The 19,352-nt window shown below is 34.7% G+C and overlaps 1 protein-coding gene across 3 annotated transcripts; it reads right to left on the reverse strand.

The window, feature by feature from the left end:
• Positions 1-1,851: 1,851 nt before the first annotated feature.
• Positions 1,852-17,533, reverse strand: TRMT10A (tRNA methyltransferase 10A). Of its 3 annotated transcripts, none has more exons than XM_025385791.1 (8): positions 17,389-17,533; positions 12,737-12,944; positions 11,636-11,798; positions 10,937-11,008; positions 9,735-9,809; positions 7,436-7,585; positions 4,576-4,681; positions 1,852-3,045 (listed from the first exon to the last, which is right to left on the reverse strand). In XM_025385791.1, exons 2-8 carry the CDS (start codon positions 12,919-12,921, stop codon positions 2,777-2,779), a joined length of 1,020 nt encoding a protein of 339 aa, XP_025241576.1. In that variant the 5' UTR covers positions 12,922-12,944; positions 17,389-17,533; the 3' UTR covers positions 1,852-2,776. The 3 variants fall into 3 exon arrangements, with proteins under 3 accessions (XP_025241576.1, XP_025241577.1, XP_025241578.1); XM_025385792.1 differs by having other exon boundaries at positions 12,737-12,933; positions 17,389-17,497; XM_025385793.1 differs by lacking the exon at positions 17,389-17,533 and adding an exon at positions 17,034-17,200.
• Between the last annotated feature and the right edge of the window lie 1,819 nt (positions 17,534-19,352).

Raw genomic sequence — 19,352 nt, forward strand, 5'->3', positions numbered from 1 at the left:
ATACTTTCTCAGGGCTCTACAGACAATTCTTGTCTTTTATCTACATCATTTCTGTGACCTTTTCTGTCTATAAAGTGAAATAGTATGTCCCTTTGCTTTATAATTGCCAGTCACTGGTGGATTTCATCATTGTTCATTCACCTCCCAAAAGATGTTTATTCAGTAGAATTACTTTCTTTTCTCATTTTTGGTTTTTCCATTCTGAGCATTTTCAAATGCTATAATGTCAACAGCACCAATCTCTGGAGAATCAGAATGAAGCATGGTTCTTCTCTTAAGAATGAGCTTGCTTTATGATGACTGTAGGTCATTAAAGAAATTAAATGTGAGGAAATTCTGTATTTCCACAGACATATTTTTTGATGCATTTATTTAGGTAGTTTAATTCTCTCCCTTTATTATGTTCTAACACAAGTAACTTTAATATTTACTTAAGTTTTAACAAATAACCTAAATAAACCAAAACAATGTTGAGAGAAAAGGATACATTAAAATGAGCAAAAAGCTTAATATTTTTAAAACCAAAATTTTAAATACTTCAGAAACTAGTTATATCAAAAGAGGTAGTAATCTTTGCCTTCTTTTCGCCTTCTTGCCACCAACATCCTAGATAAGATATGGGCCTGTAGTGGGTAGAATTGTGTCCCCCAAAAGATATGTCAAATCCTAACACATGGCACCCTGTACATGTGACCTTATTTGGAGACAGTATCTTTGCAGATGTAGTCAAGATGAGGTCATATTGGATCATGGTGAACTCTAATCCAATGCTGGTCTCCCTAGAAAAAGAGTTAGGACACGGATACAAACATAGAAGACAGGGTAGAAGACCACTTGACAACAAAAACTGAGATTGGAGTCAAGCCACTGTAGGCTAAGGAGCAGCAGGGGTTGCTGTGACAACCACCAAAAGCCAGGAAGAGGTTAGGAAGTATTCTTTCCTAGGGCCTACGGAGGAAGCATGGCACTGGGACATTGTGAGTCTAGACATTTAGTTTCTGGAACTGTTAAGACAATAAATTTCTGTTGTTTAAAGCCACCCACTTTGTGGTAATTTGTTATAGCACATCTAGGAAACTAATACAGGGTTTTTTGTAATTAATAAAAATTAAACTTTTATTTGGAATGATTTTCCCCCACCTTTCATAATTAAACAGTGCCCTATTTTACATTACATAATTTAAGTAAAAGGTATAATATTTCATGCTAATAAACCACATTTTTTTTACTCAGAAAAACATGAACCTTTGAAAAAATACAACTTAAGACATAAGCTTTGTTATTTTAAAATTGTAGGGCTTGTCTTTACTTACATATCTTGCCTATAGACCTCACCTTAAAATAGTAACTATAATAGATTACTAAGAACAAAGTAACAAAAATAGACAGTAAATATCAGTACTAAATCCAATAAACTTTCTGTGTATATATGTTAGTAACATATACAGTATATTACACATTTTTAAAATACAACTTTTATATATTAAAAAGAAGACAAAAGAACAGCAACTCATTTTACCCAAACTCAATGAAGGCTACTGAAATCTTTTAGCTGTGACAGAGACCATTTTACCTTAAACATTTAACTGCATATACAATTACTGATAGGAAACTAAAACAGCTCCCTTTTACACTATTATTTCTTGCCAACATTCCCATAAAAATGTTTAGTTAAGGATTTTTGTACTTAATAAAATTCAAATTGTTCTTAGGGTGTTCAACACAACCATTCAAGTAATAAAATAAGTATTCAGTATTACAGAATAATAAAGTATTTCAGTATTATTCAAGTAATACAGATATATGGCAAATCAATCATGTTATCAACAACTAATAACTGAGAACCATACATGATGAGGACAGATGTAAATATATATTTACATGCATATTTTCACATGTGTATTTGATTTATAGAAACATACATTAGTATGCATATTCTTATAGGAGAGGAGGCAGAAGCACATATAAACTTTATTCATTTTAAGAGCCAACAAATTTAAAAAAATGGAAAAAAAACCCACAGCTGCTAAAAACTGTTCCATTTTAAATGCAGGTAAAGACAAACTTGATCTTTCAACAGCAACAGCCTTACAAAATAATTTAGTCTGCAAAATTCAATTTTATAATTGAAGTAACTTATCACCATTGTAAGAATTAAGAAAATGCATTAAAGAGATTCTCAACTCTTCAGTAATTACTTCAGAACCATAAAAAGGCATCACAAAGAAGGAACAGATATGTGCTCCATAGTCCAAAAGAAATGAACTAAGTCTATCAAACTAATACTTCTTCCTAAAATTACTAAATTTCTTTCAAGTAACTAAGTTAAACATAAAAGCTACAAAGAGAGGGTAACCTACCATATACAACATTCTGATAGATTGACAGTATATTTATGAATATGTGCCCTCACAGATACGTAGGCAATAGATCATAAAGATGTTGATGTGACTATAAAATTAAAAAACTGAAAGGTCAGAAGGCACATTCTAAAGAATATGAAAATATATTAATAAAGTAAAATTATCTAGAAACCACTATTTGAGGCTTTAAAAAGAAACAAAAAAAATACACATTTAAATCTTCTTATTCTAAATCAAAAATATTTTCTTACAAAGTTTAAAGGGCTTTTTAATTATTATTTAGGTCCAGAAAAAAGTTTTTAAAATTCACAACAGAAATAACAGAAAATAAAATGTTCTTCCAATTTCAATATTCTATACAGCACCTCGCTTTCTCCTAATTTTTCCTTAAACTAAAAGGAAACCAGGTAACATTAGTGTGGTAGAGAGTTCCCTGTAGATTCAGTGTGATTTTCCTTATCCTGCTTTTCTTCACGTGGTGAATCTAGTTCATTTCTGCTATCTTCCTCCTCACTGGAATCACTGTCCGATCCACACTTCTCCATCCTGACAGACTGACTGTCATGAGAAGCACTTTCACAGGTTTTGTCTGTGGGAACAGCTCCTTTCCGCTGGGGCAAGATAGTAAAAAATGCTTCTTGCCAGTCTCTTGTTTCCAGGTATTCCAGAATAATCTCAAACACTGCAATAAAGACAAACTCCATACATTTCTTAGCCAAGTTCATCACAATGCTGCACAATGTCTTTTAAAATACATTGTCTTTGTGTTAAGAGTGCTAGTTTTTCCTAATAACTACTTTTTTCTTATCTCTTCTTTCTATTGTCTGTCAAGCCCAATTTGCCCCAAGGTACTCAAGCCTGTTACCTCTTATCTAGCTTTTTCTCAGTTCAGTTCTTAAGCACTCAGAAATTTACCAGTATCCCATGTCAATTATAATCAATAAAGACCTTTTCAGTTTATCTCCTACTCTTTTTTAGCCCCTTCACGTCTTTATCCTTTACATGCTAACAACCTAGTTAGCATTCATTTAACTTTCTTCATGTTTCCTGTAAAGAGCCACTCATGCTAGGAGCTCCTTGCCTGCTTTTTTTATTTTGTTTTTCTTTTCCCATTGGTTGTAGTAAACAGTATCAATATTGTCTCCAGGCTACTCACATCAGCATACTGCTGAAGGGCAAACCTGAATTACTTTGTGGAAAAAGTAATTTCCACTATATATCAAAGGTTTTAGAGGCAATTCATTTGTTGAATCAATAATTTCATTTTTATAACTCCCTAGAACCTGCTACATAGAAAGTATTTAGTGTATAAGAAGTTTAATAAGTAGTTGTGTATTGACTAAAAACTCGGCTTAAAATTTTTTTTAAAGCAAAGTCAAGGCAAAGACAGGTACAAGAATGGACATGTTATTTGCAACAGCAAAAAGAAAAAAACACAATTCAACCATAGCAGAATGGTTAAATTATTGTATATTCAAATGATGGACTATTACATAGCTATTAACAACAAGTTTTTAAATTAATTAATTTATTTGAGACAAGGTCTCACTCTGTCACCCAAATTGGAGTGCAGTGGCACAACCATGGCTCACTGCAGCCTCCACCTCCTGAGCTCAGGTGATCCTCCCATGTTGTCCTCCTGAATAGCTAGGACTACAAGTACCCACCATCACGCCCAGCTAATTTTTGTATTTTTTGTAGAGATGAAGTTTCCTCACGTTGCCCAGGCTGTTTTCGAACTCCTGGGCTTAAGCGATCTGCCTGCCTCGGTCTCCCAAAGTGCTAGGATTAGGATTACAGGCGTGAGCCACTGTGCCTGGCTACCATTAACAATAATTCAATGACATGAAAAAATAAAGTCATAAAGGAGAGAAAATATCCCAGATTTATAACATTGTACATAATATACTAAAAATCCAATTGTGTAATAAATAATAATATATATACATAGGAAAAGAACTAGAAGTCAACACCAAAAGGTTAATACCAAGTATTTCTGTGCAGTAAGACATAGCTAATTTTTTAACACTTTCGTACATTTTCAAAATTTTCTAATATGCATTCTGTTACTTAAGCAAATTATAAATGATTACGTTTTACAATTTTGTCTCCAGGAAAGTGTAATACTTTCTACCTGTTCAAATACTAAATGCAATATTCTTTCTCACAATGTTCGCTCAGGTGTATTTTCAGTTTATCCCTTATAGCTTACCATGATTAACTGCCAAAACTTTTCGACTATTCATCTTCACAAAATTTCCAAGCGGGAGCTGTGCATGATTGATTCCATAATCTGATGCTTGTTTATATGTGAGTCCCTAAAACAAAGACACGATGACTTCGACAAGAACATTAAATTATTTAAAGTTTCTGTAATAGTATAAATAATTTTTAGGTAAGATTTATAGTTCAGAGACTACCTGAATGGGGGGTATGTGTGTGTTTTACTGCTCATTTGGAAACATTCTCTTGAAAATAAGTATAGTCAATGTGCAGAGCATTTGTTTTAAGCTCCTCAAGTTACAAATGAGGAAACCAAAGACATGCTTCCTGCCCAGTTAAAAAGCTCCTCAGCAGCAGAACCACAAGAAAAATCTGGCTCACATATCTCCTGACTCAAATAACTTTTCCCCATTCTACCCTGCCTTTATCTCAGTTTAAAATACAGTCCTGCACTGCATAACAAAGTCTCAGGCAACGACAGATTTCATTTACAGTGGTAGTGGCATGAGATTATAATGGAGCTAAAACATTCCTGTCACCTAGTGACTTTGGAGCTGTTGGAACATCACACTGTAACGCATGACTCAAGTGTTTGTGCTCATGCTGGCAGAAACAAACCTTCTGCTAGTCACATAAAAGTACAGCACATACAATTATGTACAGTACATAATACCTGACAATGATAATAAATAATTGTTACCTGTTACGTATTTACTATACTTTTTATCGTTAGAGTGTACTCCTCCTACTCCTAAAAAAAAAATAATTACATATAAAACAGCCTCAGGCAGGTCCTTCAGGAGGCATTCCAGAAGAAGGCACTGTTATCACAGCTCCATGCATGTCATTACCCCTAAAGACTTTCCAGTGGACCAAGATGTAGAAGTAGAAGACAGTGATTTTGATGATCCTGACTCTATGTAGGCCTAGGCTAATGTGTGTGTTTGTGTCTTAGTTTTTAACAAAAAAGTTTAGAAAGTTAAAAAATAGAGGATTTTTTTTTTTAATTTTAAAAAGTTAAAAAATTAAGAATAGAATAAGGCCTATGGAATACGGATATATGAAGAAAATATTTTTGTACAGCTGTATAATGTGTTTATGCTTTAAGCTAAATGTTATTACAAAAGAGTCCAAAAGTTTAAAAAATTAAGTTTATAAAGTAAAAATGTTACAGTAAGCTAAGGTTAATTCATTATTGAAGAAAAATTTTTAAATAAATTTAGTGTAGGGTAAGTGTACAGTATTTATAAAGTCTACAGTAGTGTACAGTAATATCCAGGTCTTCACATTTATTTGCCACTCACTTACTGACTCACCTAGAGCAACGTGTAGTTGTGTAAGCAGCGCTCATGGTAAGTGCTCTACACATGTATACCACGTATAACCTGTATTTTTAAAATCTTTTATATCATCTATGTTTAAATATGTTTAGAAACACAAAGACCATTATGTTACAGTTGTCTACACTATTCAGTACAGTAACATTCTGTATAGATTTGTAGTCTAGGAGCAATAGGCTATGCCATACAGCCTATGTGTAGTAGGCTATACCGTCTAGTAAGTACCGTCTGTAAGTACACTCTATAATATTGATATCGCTTAATGATGTAATTCTCAGAACATATTCCCATTGTTAAGCAACATACGACTATACTTAAACTGAATTCCTATAGAATCACCATCATTATTCCCATAAATGTAAAAAAATAAAATAAAATTTCCAATAACACTACTTTGCACAAATGGCAAAGACAAGTTAAATGAAAACTTGAATTGAGAAATTTTAAATAACTGACTATAAGTTTTATTTTTCCCTGTCAATTAAAAAAATACAGAATATGAATTTCATCTCTTCTCAAAATTAAAATCTTTGAAGCTTATGTCTAACCAGAACTGAAATGGTCAAAAAACAGAGTACAGAAGAAAGAAAAGCTCAATTTCTCAACTGATGGTTTGTATACTTGGGGGGCGCAAATAATAATAGATTGAAGCAGGTGCTTTTGAAAACAAAATTGTTTTAGTTCAGAGAAACATAAACATGAGAAAGAATGTGGTTCTATATAAATAACAAAATAGAATTTTTCCACAAAGAAAAAAATAAAAAGGCTAAAGATCATTCTGATAAAATTCCCTATGATGCAATAGAGCTGCAACTGTCCAATTGGTAGCCATGTGTGACTACTTAAATTTAAATTAATTACAATTTTAAAAATTCAGTTCTTCAGTCATACTGCACACATTTCAAGTGCTCAACAGCCACAGAGCTAACATACTGGACAAGCAGATATGAAGAATTTTGCATGCTGCAATGTAACTGGCGAAGTACAAAATGACATTTTCTTTTAGAAAGTGCTTTTCTGTAATTTTTCATCCAAATAAAGGTATGGATGGGAAGAGAGAAAAGTACAAATGAAAGAGAATAGAAAAAACATCCCATGAAAATAACATATTTAAAAACTAGTTAAGTTCTAACGGCTTAGCAACTGATTAGCAGCAGATTCTTCTATCAATAAAGCACAGCATTTAAGCATGTGGATGGACTCCAGAGCAATCGGCCTGGTTTCAAATAGCTGCTGTCATCTACTACTGTTGATTTTAGACTTAATTTCTCTGTGCTGTGAATTCCTTACCTGTGGAATGGAGATAATAATAGCACTAATCTCACTGGGTTGTAGTGAAGATTAAGCAAGCTAATATATGTGAAATACTTTGTTTAGCTCAAAAAGTGACTGACGTATAGTAGGCACTCAATAAACATCAGCTATTGTTAGTATTATTGTTACTTTCAGGAAATGGTGATGTATCAATTTTAAGTACAAGCAAAAGCAAAAATAAAAATTTAATAGTACCTTGTGATGGTTGTGATCTACTAATCCTCCAATCACATAGGCCTTTGATTCATCTAATTCCTTCAGTATATTAGGTGAATCTGATGTAAGATAAATCAGGTCTTCTTTTTTTATGAGTTCACTATAGTGCTCTGGTTTGATATGGATATCCTTTAAGACAATGGGGAAAGAGATTACTAATTAATAGGACCTTATGAAAGTTGGCTAAAAATGATTATTCTATTTTCCCAAAACAAATCCAGTCAAAAACATATGAAACAAAGTTTGAAAGAATATAATTACAATGCATTATTTTGAATTTACTACATCAATTTCTTATAATCTCACATTTTGATCATTTAAATAGCCTCTTAATTTTGTTTCCTCGTTGTTGGCCTTAAACCCCTCCAACCTACTTCCACACACTGATAGCAGGCTCTAAAAACACTACTTTTAACGTTTTATCTTTTTCTGTGGGATAAAATCTAAACTCCTTAATTTAGAAACTCTTTCCTGAATATAGCACTAATCTACTTTGCCAGCTTTATTTCCGGTTCCAACAAAACAAATGCATTTTTACTGCCACATATTTGCTTACATTGTTCTACGACCAAAGAATGCCTTCTCCAATTACTTCCTGTCCATCTATATGAATCATGAAAGGGAAATAGCTGGCCAGGAGCGGTGGCTCATGCCTGTAATCCCAGCACTTTGGAAGGCAGAGGTAGGTGGATCACAAGGTCAGGAGTTCGAGACCAGCCTGGTCAACATGGTGAAACTCCGTCTCTACTAAAAATATAAAAATTAGCTGGGCATGGTGACAGGTGCCTGTAATCCCAGCTACTCAGGAGGCTGAGGATGGGGAATTGTTTGAATCCGGGAGGCAGAGGTTGCAGTGAGCCGAGATCGTGCCATTGCACTCCAGCCTGGGTGACAGTACAAGAGACTACGTCTCAAAATCCATGTATCTGTTTCTACAAAGAGACACACATTTGAAAACTTCTTCACCAAAATTGTCAGGTCACAGGTACAAAATTGTACAACAGCTGGCAGTCATAATTTTGTAAGCCACATTGATTGCATAAAAGATGTATTACCAGGCTCAGATGACATTTATCCATAATTTTTAATGAAACCAAGAATGAAGCAAAAGAACTCTCTCCTAAAATGTATAATTAATAAATAGCCACTTTTCTGGAAAATGTTATATTATAAATTTAATAAAGGCCCCAAGAAGAACCTGATTAATTACAGACCAATTAATCTCAAGTCTCTCTGGAAAGCTGATGGTATAAATGATAAATTTAATAAGTTGCAAAATAACTAAAAACATGCGTCTTTTAATTTATTACACCACTTCTTGGAAAACCAGGTACAAATGTAGGATTTGATAAATATATTGTACTTAAAAGCCTTTGAAAATGTTTCATATCATAGGCTATTAATAAAATAAATGCCTTCGTTATGGAATTAGTGAGTGTGAAAGGGAAAATGTGTCACTGAGAGAACTGACTTTGAGAAAGAAAAAAGGTATAGGGATAACCCAGTACTTCTCTAAATAGGATCAAGTTCCTCAGGGACTGGTACCAAAGCCAATCTATTTAGTCACCTTTACCAATGACTGAGAACAATTTGGTCCAATAGAAAAAATTGTGAGGCCACATACGCAATTTTAAATATTCTAGTATCCGCATTTTTAAAAATGAAAATAGGTGAAATTAATTTTAACAATTTATTTTATTAACACAGTATACCCAAAATTTTATCATTTGAACATATAATAAATATTTCAAAAATTATCTAGGAGATATTCACATTCTTCCTCTCTCTTCTGTGGTACTGAGTCTTTGAAATCCTGTATGTATTTCACATTCATAGCACATCTCAATTCACAATTCAGACTGTCATATTTCAAGTTCAATAGCCACATGCAGTTAGTGGCCAGCACAGGGTAAGAAGAAACAGAATGCAGGCACACTTCCAAAATTTAGAGAGACTTCATTTTTATAGGTAATATATAATGTATAGCTAGTATGCCAGGGAGAAATTATATAAAGGCCCTTAAAATTATTTCTTTTTAAAAATATGTTTTAAAAGTTGACCATAAAATAGGTAAGATTTAATGAGAACAAATACAAGCTACCAGATATCTCACTCCCTTCTTCAGCATCTCTGATTTGTAATCTTAGACTTAGGTTCAGAGATTGCATCTGGAGATTGTTGCATTAAGTAGCATTATATAGAGTTTAGGTACAAAATGTAGACCTTTAGAAACATAAAAATACTTGGAATTATGTGAGAGTTTATCTGTTTTAATTACCTTCCAGTTGACCCATCCTTTGTCATTTTCATCCATGTTCTTTTTCAGCTGGCCTCCATGGCTTGTCAAGTAAATCTGATAAGAGATTTGTAGGTATAGAGAGAACATATGACCATTTAAGTCTAATGTTTTATTTCTCTCATCTACTCATCTGATGATCAATGAAACACAAAATATATTTATTCTCATTTATCCAGAAAAAAAAATTTGTGACATGCTTTGAACATACAATAAACTGGGGCAGAAATAGTATGTTTCGTGTGCATGCTTCATAACCCAGTAGCTGCAGTATCCCATTTACATTTTCATTCCAAGTAGTTATAACATGGCTATACCTTAATCATCACTTGTCTGCAAATTCCCTGCTTCCATGTCAAGTTCCCAGTCCTCTTTTTTTTTTAAACAATACAAAGTCTTCATAATTTTTCTTTGATTCTAAACCCCGATACCTATTTAAGTTTGAATCATAGGTGAGAAGGGGTCTACTACAGATAAAAATGGGGATAAAAGGACTATCACAGAAGTGTGATATGAAACTATAAAACAAAAAGTACAAAATACAAAAATTTAAAATTACTATTACTTGGTAAAAACAAAATATCTAACCAAAATATATTAACAGTTCCTGGTTCTTAACATCAGTGAGCCAGTATTAATTTTTAGGTCACCTAGAATTCCAACAGAAAGATGTTATTCTTAACAGTAGCCAAATAGTCTCCCAAATCACTCCCTCATCTCAGCTTAAAAAAGACTTGACAAAACTCTCAGTGACTCAAAAGAAAACTAAAAACCTTTAAGTAGACAAAACCTATACAACAGATACCACAGCATGTATCAAGCGGTGGCAGCCACAGCTTCTGCCTCTCCATCCAATCTCTCTCCCACACTGGAAGTAATTGTAAACTGAGAAACTGGTATAAAAATATATGTACGTCCCATAAAGAAGATATTCAACTACAGGCAATGAAAAGTCCAATTTGTGTAAGACTGATGATTACTGGAAACAGTGTGTCTAAGATAACATATTAAAAGATGTTTAAAATATTTTGCTTTATTTTTGTCAAAAAAGAAAACATTTTTCAAATAGGCATTAAAAAAGATTATCTGTAAGACTCCTGCAAAGACTATAGGAATTATCTATGTCTTTTGCCACAAAAGATATAAAAGAAAACTAGAGTCTGCTTTAAAATCTTCACACATACCTGCACAGGATGCAGTGCCCGTCGGTTTTCTGCGTAACATCGTTGAATCTGCTTATGAAGTTTCTTAATGTCCTATTACAGAGTCAATTTTTAAAGCAAAGTTATTAAAATTGTCTATGGCCATTCCACAATCTTAAAGGAATGGAATAGGCAGAAGGGATGACTATATACATACAATTTTTCTTCTTAAATACAAATGCATTCTGATAAATGTTATTTGATTTCCTTACATTAACAAAATTACTGTAAGTTAATGCTCTGTAAGTGACCCATTATTACATATTTTGTATTTATTTAAAATGCTAGTTCATGAAAACAGTTACTCTCTTAAGAGACAACAACAACAAAAGACTTTCAGAGTCATATTACTATTTTCATGTTTTACCAACAACACTGGTAAAACCCCGCAGATCTTTATGATTAATAAGTGGTTAATTTAGTTCTGTCATCTAGATTGTGAAGTGTGTGTGTTTGTCTCTCTTTCCTGTCTGCACACATACTGACACACACACATATAAATATACATATTTATTATATCAATGCAATTTGCTAGCTAATTTAACTTAGGGGAAATAAATTTTGAAAAACTTAAGATTCATTTCAATACACAAATTTATATAAAAGGGATATTACATATTAAAACAAAAATGATTTGATCTAATTCATATACAAGATTTTTCTGACAATGATTCATGATACCTTTAATACCATCAAGTCATCAAAACTACAGTCAATAATAAGGCGAAGGGTGCTATGAACAACATCTCTTCGAACACGTTTCCTGTCATTTCCATCTGAGTTTGATTCCATTTGACATTGTCGCTCCAATTTTTTCCTCTTGCGTTTTTCTTTCCGCTTTTGTCTAAAATTAGTAATTGAAATAACATTCTGTTATTGTGTATTCAGTTATTCACAACTCTTCTATATAAACAATTACTTCTAAAAACCATCAAGTTAAGCCATATGAAATTGTCACTTCTGTGACCATTCAAAAATGGTCAAGTATTAGCAGTTTTATACAGTACATCTAAAAGCTTCAGATAGGAAGGAAATAAGCTTCCAAAAATGATCTAAAGCTTTCTGTCTAAATCCTAACTATACCGCCTGAAGAGCTTCATTTGTTATTGGTATCATATTATCCCTAAGAAAACCCTCTAAATACTGAGTTTGAGTTGTATTGAATTTTACTTTCATAATTCACCTAGATGATTTTTAAGCCACATTTATAAGGTATGGAAAAAAGCAAAATAAAATTGTTCATTAAAAAAATTACATACTTTTGCTCTAATTTATACCAACTATAGTTTATTTTCTCTCCACAAACTTTGGCATTTATCATAGTAACAAATTTAGACTAATTGCTTTCACCAAAACCTGCAATGGTTCTTGTGGCAAAATCAATGTTAGGCCAAAACTTGATCTTTCTGAGTTGGCTGTTTTTATTCCATAACTAGCACGTGGACACTAATTATATCCCTTATCTAAGTCAGTTGTTTCAAAAATTGTGCTGCTACTCATAATAAGGTTCTGCATGAGAAAAAGTGTTGAGTGCAAGATCATCAACAGTGCTAAAAGATACCCCAATAATAATGTTAAAAAATAGTCTTAACAGCCAGTTGACAGTGTTAGCTAACAATATACATTTTTAGCTTCAATTTTTTTCTCTTGCGTTTTTCCTTCTGCTTTTGTCTAAAACTAGTAAATGAAGTTTAAGTAACAAAAATATGCCAAAGGGCTATGCAAGGTCTAACATTCCATATTTCTAAATAGGAAGAGAGCATATACATTTGAAACACATACTTGCGGAGTTCCCGTTGCTCTTCCCATTGTTTCTGTTTTATTAGTTTTTTCATTTGTCGTTTAGATATTGGTTCACACCCTTCACCTAATCTTGGCTTCTGGCTTTCCTCTTGATGTTCATTTATGCCTTGCTTTTTGTCAACATTAGACGTTTCAATAAATGCTGGCAACATTTCAGATGACATTATTTGGTGCCTCTGAAAAACAACTTTTGACATGAACAGATAATTTACAAGCACAAAAAAGTTAAAAAACTCAATCAATATGATTAAAGTTAAACCATACAATAAATAGAAATAAAACTTTAGACAAATAAATGTCATTTATTGGTAACTATCATTTAAATACCATTTAATATAAATTAAATATCATTCATCAGCAATGCTAGCAAAGGTCTAAAGAAATGGGGTGTTTCATATACTATTAGTGGTCATGGTACAATTTTTCCAGAAGGCAAGACATACATGTTTTAAGAGCTTTAAAATCTCTATTTAGACACCCTTTGACCCAGTAATTTATTTCCTTAAATTTCTGTAAATAAATCAGACATGCACACAAAAATGTGCACAAGAGTACATGCAATGAATGCAGTGTTAAAAAACAGTAAAAAGTTAGAAACTTCCTGAATGTCAGTGAAAAGAAACTAAACAATTATGGTTAATCTATAACATGGGCAAGGAATACTAAGCAGCCAGTAAAACGTATATATCCAAAATTACTTAGTAAGGGGAAACGGTTATACGTTAAATAAAACCAAATAAAACAATATATACGTTACGACCAACTTTTTTAAAAAGGTATACACACACACAAGTTTAATTCTTACCCATGGTTTTCTACATTTTCTAAAGTTATGTAATGAAAATGTTTTTAATAAAACAAAAAATTTTAAAAAGAGATGAAAAGCATTTTTTCTATAGTCTTCTTTAATGCTGTAGAATGAGGGAGACTATGAAAAGACAGAACTGATTTTTAAAACTGAAATCAATAACCAGGAAATAAATTCACTTGATACAAATTAAAAATAGGGCAATCTGAAAATGACTTTAAAATAAATTTGGCTGAAACATTTCAGAGAGGTCATAAGGGAATAATAACTATAAGAACAAAACAGAAAATTGTGATATAAAAGCAGGCTTTACTAAAAAGTAAAACAAGAATCTGAGAAAAAGAACAATTTGAAAACTAGGAAATGAAGACATAAAAACTTCAATAGAAGAGACAAACTCCAGATTACCTGGAGTCCCAAGAAGTAACTGATGACTTAGAAGACATCCTGACAATCTGACTCAGGATGCAGACAAAAATCGAACAGAAAAACAATATGGAGGAGCAGTAAAGACTTGGATAACAGAATGAGAGAGATAAAGGAAAACAAGGTAATTAGAGATAAACATATAGCCTTGAAAGCACTCTTTTTTTTTTTTTTTTTTTTTTTTTTTAAGCTAGAAAGTAAGGTAAGCACTCAATTTAAGAAACTGGAGGTAGAGAAACTGAATAAGCCTAAAAAGACTACATGGAAAAAAATTTTTTAAATATATATTTTGATTCCCTGGATCACTTTTATTTTCCTTTCTTTCAATACACAATACATTAAATAAAATTCAGCAATGCAGGCATCCAAAACAATACCGGGTGGAGGAAACTTAAAAGCACAATTAAAATTCACAGAAAACAAACTGCTCTCTTCACGAAATAATAATATTCCAAGAGAGCACATTTCTGTTTATCAGTGGCATTATTTTCAGTTAATTCTCTATTTTATTCAAAAACTGCACATGTTGATTACTTCTATGTGAAGATTTTTTTTTTTTTTTTTTTTTTGAGACAGAGTCTTGCTCTGCGGCCCAGGCTGGAGTGCAGTGGCCCTATCTCGGCTCACTGCAACTTCCGCCTCCCGGGTTCAGGTGATTCCACCGCCTCAGCCTTCTGACTAGCTGGGATTCCAAGGGCGCGCCACCATGCGTGACTAATTTTTGTATTTCTAGTACAGAAGGGGTTTCACCACGTTGGTCAGGCTGGTCTCGAACTCCTGACCCTGGAGTGCAGTGGCCTGATCTCGGCTCACTGCAACTTCCGCCTCCCGGGTTCAGGCGATTCCACTGCCTCAGCCTTCTGAGTAGCTGGGATTCCAGGCGCGCGACAACATGCCTGGCTAATTTTTGTATTTTTAGTAGAGAAGGGGGTTTAACCACGTTGGTCAGGCTGGTCTCCAACTCCTGACCTCGTGATCCGCCCGCCTCGGCCTCCTGAAGTGCTGGGATTACAGACAAAAACCACCAGGCCCGGCCTACGTGAAGACTTTTTAAAAAGCAATTAATGTTTTACAGTTTATGTACACCAGGGGGAGCATTTGCTTTCCTATCCAAGAAGTCTGCAGTTAAATTTAATTTGATCTGTCATAGTATAGCAATGTTTCAGTCTCCCAAATACAAGGAAAGGTGATGAGCTGGTCAACATCTTCATCTTCATCATCACCATCATCATCACCATCATCTTTTTAAAAACTATTCCTAATTAAGAAAACACACTGTACTAAGTGAAGTTTTTAGGCTTTAAACAAGCCAGGTGCACTGAGACAAATGGAATGCAACAAAAATGATGCCAGCTTGATATCTTATAAATTATTCCTTATAGTATACTTTACAAAGATATCTACCAACTCGCACTGTCTACACTATACAATAAGTATAATGTATATCTACACTGCACTATGTACCAGCGTGTTCAGATTGAATGTTAAGCAAAACATAGCATTTTATTAGGTATACTTGCTTTCTAATCGTTTTAGTTTGGGCAATAATTTATAAAATTCTGTGGCAGTTGTTCATTCCTTTTTCACATGCAGTGATGCTCACCGTACATTTTCATTCATTCAACCAAGTTCAACAAATGTTCAAGAATGTATTTTACAGTAACTATAAAAATATTTGTGTGAGGTCGGGCGCAGTGGCTCATGCGTGTAATCCCAACACTTTGGGAGGTCGAGGTGGGCGGATCACCTGAGGTCAGGAGTTCGAAACCAACATGGCGAAATCTCGTCTCTACTAAAAATACAAAAATTAGCCAAGCGTGGTGGTGGACGCCTGTAATCCCAGCTACTCGGGAGGCTGAGGCAGAAGAATCCCTTGAACCTGGGAGGCAGAGGTTTCAGTGAGCCAAGATCGCATCACTGCACTCCAGCTACGGCAACAGAGCAAGACTTCGCCTCCTATATGTGTGTGTGTGTGTGAGAGAGAGAAATTTTACTTTTGCATAAAATTTTAAAAATCTGTAGGGTTCATCTGCAGATATAGGTTATCAGGTGGGCTTACAAACTATCTTACATTGTATTTACATATCTTAGCACAGCTTAAGGCAAGGAGGATACATCCTAAATCAATGAGCACCAAAAGAAATAAAAAAGTTTTTTAAAACGGCATTAATTTATGGATTGGGATAAAATAAATATTCGTCATAATTTATGACGGTCTCCCTTTCAGAAAAATCTCAACGAATGTGGGAATAATGCAGATTAGAATTAATGACTTGACAGCAATAGCAAAAGAATGTCTTTTTTTTTTTTTTCTTTTTTTTTTTTTTGAGACCCAGTCTCGCTAGGTCGCCCAGGCTGGAGTGCAGTGGCAAAATCTCGGCTCATTGCAACCTCTGCCTTCCGGGTTCAAACAGTTTTCCTGCCTCAGATTCCTTAGCTAGGATTACTGGCATGCGCCACCACGCCCGGCTAATTATGTATTTTTAGTAGAGACGGGGTTTCACCATGTTGGTCAGGCTGGTCCCGAACTCCTGACCTCAGGTGATCTACAACACGCCTTACCCTCCCAAAGTGCGGGGATTACAGGCGTGAGTCACCGCGCCTGGTCAGGAATGCCCTTTTTAAAGACATGCTGGCTAAACGTGGAGCAGCGAAAAGCCCTTTGTTCACTTCAGTTGTCAAGCCTTTTGAGCAGAGGGTTGGGAATGCAAGGGGCAGAGGAGATTCAGAAAGTGACAAGTAAGGTGTCGCCATCCTCTTTATATCGCTAGAAAAATTCCCAAAATTTAAAGTAGTTCAGTGAAATCAAGTAACACTTCGATCTTTTTAAAACTGTCCTCAGCTCACAGCACCTGCAGCAATTTCCCCTCGGGCTTTCTACATTTCAGAGGGTTCAGTCACGTCAGCCCTTCGCAGGAAAAATGAGGTAAGGCACCTTTAAAGAGGTAACGCCCACGGTCTCTGGCCACGAAGTGGCAGGGTCATAACACGCTTTCCGGCCCTTTAGAGTACAGATTTCCCTCTCATTCTTTGCAAACTCACTTTTAATATACTACGGGCCGATGGCAACCCCAAAACACACGCCGACGAAGAGCTCACAACCACAGGGGCGGAGCCTCGCCCACTCTCCCTTCTACGCTCCCAGCCAGCGAACGCATTTCAGAGGCGGGATTAAGCTGCTGCTGGCGAACCAGGAAGCAGCTGGGTAGGCCGCGGGAGGCGCCTATCAACGACGTCATTTCCTTCGGCAACAGCGCCGCAGGCAACCACTTCCACACCACTGCTCCCCTCTACCCCGGAAGCCCTTGTTGGTAGTCGGGGGCTGCATGGCACGCACCCCTTTGTGCCCAAATAATATCATAGTGCGGGGGAGCGCCAGCCAGTGCAGGACACTTACCGAGATGAGGAGTTGATAGGGAAGTGAAATCTCAGAAAGAAAGCCTTTCTAGGTTGGCCTGGTTACCGCTCACGCTTCCTTCCACAGAAACTTCAATTCCCAGAGGCAGGGGCGGTAGTTACACAGTGGAGGCTACGGCGGTTGCGTCTTACGTCATCGAACTGCGCCAATTTAGAACCCGCAATGGGAGAAAGGGGAGGGGTTTATGCGGGGCGGGGTGTGGAGTTAGGGTTTTGGGAGTGGGAGGTAGTTACAGTGATGTCTGTTTTTTCACGTTCAGGAAGTAAGTGTGTACCTGCAGACGTGTATTTATTCATTCATATATTCTTGTAAGTATTGGGTGGAGGAATTAAGATAGTCCCACCATTAAAAATGCAAAATAACTCAGAAAGGCTTGTAATTTGTCTGTGTTCAAAATGAAACGCATCTCTTGCCTATATTATTTTTAATTTATACAGCAAATTACCATATCACATGATTTTACATAGCTCAAGTAGAAAATTAAATTCGAAAAGTGAGTCAGATTCACAATAAAATGCATTTAAATTTAGAATCTGTAAGGCTTTTTTATGGCTGAAGTAAAACAGCCATAACTTTACTCTTTATTCATTCCTTGAGCTATTTTTCCTATGCTGTTTTGCAGAACATCAGATGACATTTCATTGTTTATAATACTTGACCTTATATAATCTTTTTGCTATATATAGACCATGTCAACTGAGAGAGAAATGAAACACAATCCCATAGATTGTCGTTTTCTATTTAGTTTTTTTCCCTCTACTTCTAATAGCTGATTATTGCAGAATTTGAGGATAAAAATGAGGTTTGCATCTTTGAATAGAAGACTGGCTTCTCATATAGAAATAATTTTGAAGTAAATTATCCTTGATGCTTGAAGGTATTTGAACATGTTTAAAGGCTTCAATGAATAGAAAATTAAATCCAGAATTTGAGGTTCTCTAAAAGAGCCGAAATTTCTTTGACTTTAGTTACAAAACTACAGTCTTGCCATAAGCCCTTAAATTTTACTTGAAACACTATGTCAGCTATAACACTGTTGTGAGTCCCTCTTCTGTTTCTTCCTCATCTCAAACCTAAAAGATCTTTGTTAACTAAGCACTAGCAAAAAGTCTGGATCCACTTCTGATCTGTTAGTAGGGCATCTTTTTTCAGCTGCCTCCATATCAGGGCAAAGAGTAGCTGAGGGAGGATTAGTAATTGGATATGTAGCCCTTCACATGTAGGTCATTAAATTCAGGCTGGCAAAGTAATGTGCCAAATCTTTCCACAGCTGTTCAGTTGCTTCTATGGGATCTGTTTTATAAATAATTATACATTTTTTTCAGAGTTAATACCTGGCATCCTTAGATATTTTAAGCAAAGTTTTAAAGCAAAAAAACACACAAAAAAACCCAAAAACAAACAAAAACACTTCATATTCTAATAATGAAGTCAATAAATTTTCTTTTGACATGGACATTTAACTTTGTAGTCACTTGGTGCAAAATTTAAAATGATTCTAGTATTAATCCAAAGTAAGCACCAAAAAAGCACCAGCAAAAAAGTCAATTTAACAAAAAATTGAAACATGGAAAGTTTAAGAAGGTGAAATCATATGAAACAATATTTTCATTGATTTGTAAAATTTATGTGTTTATTTATTTGACACATGTATCGAGTTCTATACTTTTTGTGTTAGTACTGGTGATACAGAAATGACTGTCATCCTTAAGGATGTCCTTAAGGAATCCTTAATCTAATAGGGGAGCCAGCAGTAAATAAATACAACATGTACTTGAGATGCTTGTACTTTGAAAGAAGCAACTAAATGCTCCTTGAGGCAAAACATAGTTTTGGAGATTAAATAATTTTGTTTCATCTTGGAAAGTAAGTAGGAGTTGTACAGGTGTCAGAACAGTAAAGAAGTTTAAGATTTGGGAACAGTGAAAGCAAAGAAGCGTGTC

Source organism: Theropithecus gelada, chromosome 5 (assembly GCF_003255815.1).
Source record: "Theropithecus gelada isolate Dixy chromosome 5, Tgel_1.0, whole genome shotgun sequence".
NCBI classification, from domain to species: domain Eukaryota; kingdom Metazoa; phylum Chordata; class Mammalia; order Primates; family Cercopithecidae; genus Theropithecus; species Theropithecus gelada.

Excerpts from the sequence above, each read along its gene's own strand:
- TRMT10A (XM_025385791.1), bottom strand. The coding sequence starts at position 12,921 with ATGTCATCTGAAATGTTGCCAGCATTTATTGAAACGTCTAATGTTGAC. Across the intron at positions 11,799-12,736 it reads GAGCAACGGGAACTCCGCAA|ACAAAAGCGGAAAGAAAAAC; the intron begins GTATGTGTTTCA and ends TACTAATTTTAG. Across the intron at positions 4,682-7,435 it reads TAGATCACAACCATCACAAG|GGACTCACATATAAACAAGC; the intron begins GTACTATTAAAT and ends TCTTTGTTTTAG.